This window comes from Octopus bimaculoides, chromosome 10, assembly GCF_001194135.2.
Source record: "Octopus bimaculoides isolate UCB-OBI-ISO-001 chromosome 10, ASM119413v2, whole genome shotgun sequence".
Classification (NCBI taxonomy): Eukaryota; Metazoa; Mollusca; class Cephalopoda; order Octopoda; family Octopodidae; genus Octopus; species Octopus bimaculoides.
The window spans coordinates 84,977,356-84,982,223 of record NC_068990.1 but is presented as its reverse complement, the minus strand read 5'-3'; the positions used below and the strand labels follow the sequence as shown (position 1 = coordinate 84,982,223).

General features: G+C 36.8%; 1 protein-coding gene across 1 annotated transcript in view; it reads left to right on the top strand.

Moving 5' to 3' along the window:
* Positions 1 to 734: 734 nt before the first annotated feature.
* LOC106871320 (arylsulfatase B) overlaps positions 735 to 4,868 on the top strand; it is a 28,108-nt gene continuing 23,974 nt past the window's right edge. Inside the window, exons 1-2 of the mRNA XM_052970983.1 lie at positions 735 to 764; positions 2,215 to 2,490. Of these exons, the coding sequence (XP_052826943.1) occupies positions 735 to 764; positions 2,215 to 2,490 (306 nt within the window). The remainder of the gene's footprint in view (positions 765 to 2,214; positions 2,491 to 4,868) is intronic.

Here is a 4,868-nt window from a genome sequence, read left to right as displayed (position 1 = left end):
TGTCGTGGTCGTGATTATCACCAATTCCATTAATTCCTGCAGGAATTCTATAATGTTATTTGCGAGTGTTTGTCTGCAAAGCCAGACTGATGCACGTATAAATAGTAAACAGGAAATTAAAGACTGAAGAAGAAGAAGAGATGTGTGAATGCCTGTGTGTCTGTCTTTCTGTGTTGAGAAAGACAGGCATACATAGCATATTGCTAACAACAACTACAACAACAACAAAATTTTCTTCTTGTGATATAAAGAAAGCAGCCAAAAGAAGTTTCGACTTTTATAATCAATTTTCTCGAAATACCTCAGACGAATAGCGAGAATGTAAATGTTACAGTATTGTATTCTGACCTTTTGAAGAATTTTTTTCATTCGTTACCTTTCTTTGATTTTTTATTTTTTCATTTAAAAAAAATTTTTTTTTTTTAGGATTTCATACTAGTTTGATTTCGATCAGAAAAACGTTCTTAATGCAAAAGAAAAAAATGTATAGTCGTCTTTTTATCGTGTTTCTTTTTTTTGTTTTATGTCTACCATACAAGGTAAACGAAGTCGCAAACAGTTATTTCAGCATACAGGAGAAACGTGAAAAGTTGCAGCGACCCAACGAAGGGACTTCTATGTGGCTGCTCAACCTTCTAGAAATAGCAATCAAATCTCCTTCAAATTACATCCTACTGTCTTTAAAATGGAATGGCACATTGGATAATTTATTCTACAAAAAAAAAAAGAACAGGATGATCTTAGCTAGAAAACTTTATATCAAGGTTTGTTCGTTCAGCGACCACCTGCGAACAAACATAAAAAATGACTGAAGAGTTGCAGCTTAGTTGAGATGAAGCCGAACTGGCAGTTCGACGGTTCGTATCGAAACTCTGGCATTTAGACGTGATTATAGCAAAGTCCTTTCTTAAGATATAGACTTAATATCTCATCTGCATTAATAGTACCACCTGGTCCGCGAGTGACTTTAACTGGGCTAATTTATTGTAAGCATTTAAGCAAGGTCTTCGGTCTGAAGATTGCTTCTTCACTTATAGCTAACCGCCTCGAAGGTCTAGAAAAGGCCCATGAGTGCTGCACTTCCTTAGGGACCCTAATGAAATAAAAGACGAGGTAACACTACCAGTAAGACGTCAATACCTTTCCCAGTTGTGGAGCAACATAAATAACTCCAAATGGTTTAAACCAACCATTAAGAAGGAAATCGTGTCTCACTTAAGTCATTGAGGAAACTGTTTATGTTATTCGACTTGTTTGAAATAGGTACCCAATTCGCCCTCAAGCATGCCCCACCATCTTAAACAACACACCTTCGACACGTTTGTATAAAGTAGTCCAAGATCCATCATATCAATATAAAAAGACGAGATGTACATGACTAAAATATCCTTCATCGTAAATGTAACCTAGAGTTAAGCAACAACAATAACAACAATGAGTAATTTATTACAAAATTATGTTAACTTTTGCGAAAAAGTGTACGCTGTGCAAAATGTGTAAAATTCCGTCGAAGAATCGATACGAAATATAAAGTTAAATTTAACTTCATTTGAAAATCAGTTTAGGATTCAACGGAGAATTTATTTTAAAAATTGAAGTCCAAATGCAGATATTGATCGATTATATGAAAGAGAATTTCAGTAAACAGTTTCTTTGTCATTGGTTTCGACCGGACTTTTGAAATTCTCTTTCATATAACCATTCAATTAAACTTCTCTTTTTTAAATAACCAGTGTGTGTGTGTGTGTGTGTGTGTGTGTGTGTCATAGAAGCTAGCTTTGCAACCACGTTGTTTTGGGTTCAGTTCCACTGCGCTGTACTTTGAGCGTCTTCAACTTTTGGTAGACGGAAACCATGTGGAAACCAGTCGCTTATAAGTTTGTGTGTGTGTGTGCTTTTCTATCTGTGTTTGTTCCTGCTCATACTGCTCGGTAACCGGAATTGATTTGTCTAAGTCCTCGTAGCTTAACGGTTTAGCAAAAGATACAAGTCCGTTGCCCTAACCACTGGGCCATTGCGCCTCCACCTAGCTTTATTACTAATATATATTTTTAAAAGTTGCGTGTATGAGAGAAAATGCGTGTAGACATTGCATTAAAAAAATAAACAGACATTTAAAGAATAAAAAGTTGGGGTAGAAATTATTAACACCGCATAATTTTATTTTGAACGCAAACTATTCATTTCTTTCTCTTTTCATTTCTTCTTTTCTAGCTGAATGGTGTTGTCTTTACGCTGGCCGTTTTTCTCTGTCACGTCTGGCTATGCTCCAGTTACTCGAGAAGAAAGTACTACAAACGCCCAGTGAAACCGAATATTGTATTTGTACTTGTCGACGATTTGGGCTGGGACGACATTGGTTATCACAACCCAGATATTATATCACCTAATTTGAACAAACTGGCAAACAATGGTATTAAACTGGATAATTACTATGTGCAGCCGACTTGTACACCGTCTCGTAGTCAACTTCTTACCGGTCGACATTTGGTAAGCTATCATGTTTTCTTTGTTTCGTTTTCACTGTTGTTGGTGGTAGTGACAGTGGGATGGTGGGTGGTGCAGAATTATTTAACCCCCGGCAAGCTCTATGCAGGTAATCGTCTCAACGACGAGATGCGACCAACAAATCCATCCTCGTAAGGACCACGCTACGCAATGTGGGATACGATGATAAATTGCATAGAGTGAGGTGTGGCTGTCTGGACATGTTGCATTCTCTCCAATATTCAATCTCTTTCTGTACGCCTGTAGATTCTAGTGGTACCCAGCGAGGTCAGAGCATGACACTTACTATTCTTCTGCACTTATTCTTGGTCATGTGTTTCTTGACCATGTTTGGACTGTTTCTGTGTATATGTGTTTCTTATGCTTGTCCAAACTGAGAGGGAGAGATTTAATGATGTTGCTGTAATAACGTTCTGGAGTGCTATATACGTGTTCCAAAGTCTGGGAGTAGTTTTTCCATGTAGTGATAGGGACTATGGGAATTGAAACTTGCTGTGATAACAAAGTATACCTTTCACGTCCAGATGGTCTTCCATTTTTCTTCTTTCGTTTTGTTCAGTGTGACTCATGCACAATGTGTTATGACACGCCCTGCGCTGCTATGTAGTTAATTATGGATAGTTGTCGTGGAATTGGGAATCCAGGTAGGACAATTGTAATCCATGGAGAATCTAATTTATTGTTTGTCTTCCACTGTAGTTTGTTTTAACGGTTGGCCAAATGTGGTATGTAATTGCCGTGAATGTGTCTTTTTTTTCCTTTTTGTATCATTTTGCATCTTTTAATATATTTTATATATGTGTTGTGAATGCTGTAGAATTGTAACTCCTAATAATTTTTTTGCTTTCTGTGTATGTGATATAATGATTATCACGGTTGATTGCATGTGATGTTCTCTGGTGTCGCTGGTAAGAAAGGATACGGTAGATTTGATAAGCGCAAGTCTGATTTTTTCATGGCGACATTATTTAAGTAGGACTGGAATAGTTGTGCAGCAGTGTCTGGAGAATGGTGAACAGGTGTGTGTGATATCAACTGCACATGCGGTTATCTGTATGTTTTGCTAAGATGTGACAAGGTCGTGTGTGTATAGGCTGAAAAGAATGGGTGAAAGGACGAATAATTATTGTATTCTACTCGGAGAATTGCAGCTTCTGGAAATGTTATTCTTGTGCACATTATGGGTTTGACTGTCTGACAGGAAGTTTACTAACTTGCATTTTGTGTTTTGTCTTTGTTTTATGTTGCTTTTGTTTGTATTTTTGCGCGTGTTTTCTTGTTTTGTTTTTCCTTGAAGTGCTGTACAGGTGACAAACGGGAATTAAAGCTGAAAGCTTTGTTAATGGTAATTACAATGGTATGTGCAGAAAATTTTTAGAATAAAACATTTTTTTTTCTGTGTTGAGTTTGTGGCAAGCGTGTGGTTGGTGATTGCATGTAATGACTTGAATCCGTGTTATGAACTGGAGGTATATGCGGATTGGTGATGTCAAGGCTTAGCCTTTTTTTGTATTTCATGGTGCATATGGAGTGATGAGTGTGACACGGAAGAATTCGTTGCTGGGCAGTTTAGTTTAATGGTAAAACACTTGACGCGTAATCACAGAGATGTGAGTTCGAGTCTCATGGCTAGCCGGTAACGTATTTTTCTGCAATGTATGGATAATTTATGCTGATCACGCTATTTATCGCATTATCACGCGTTTGAGAAATAAATTTATTTCTGTATCTTGAAATAACTTTATTTGGATTTTTGTTGAATTTTGATTTTGTCCATGATTCTAAGAATTTAACAGAATTGGTACAAATACTTATTGATGTTAGTGAGTGCTTTGTCTCCTTCAGGTCGTTGGTATTTTTAAGTGTACGTTAGCGATATTGTCTAGCCCTGAGTTTTTTTACTTTTTAGATTTCTTTATTGCTTTGTGAATATCTGATGGATGGAGGAGGTCAAAATGGTGGCCTAAGCAGAAGGTATGTTTTGTGTTCCTCTTTCAGGTCTCTTTTTTTATATTTTTGTAGTTGATTTTCAAGAAATGTCTGATGAGGGCATTTACCTGGTGTTACTGAGTGGGTATGTCATTCAAGATTATTAACGTGACGTGGAGTGTAGTTTGACTGCTACTGCTATTCATTTTGTCATCGTAGTTGTTTTTTTGAGTGACCATGTGATGTTGTGAGGGGAGATAACAGCGACGTTTTCAAACTGTATCGTTGTTGTTGATGTCGCTAGAGTTACTTTCCCTGTAAAGACTTGTATTTTCTGGGGTCTTAGTAATCGTTAAATTTCTTAGTGCTTGTGCAAATATGTCGTTTCCCTTGAAAGACAACTTACTATAGAATATATATATATATATATA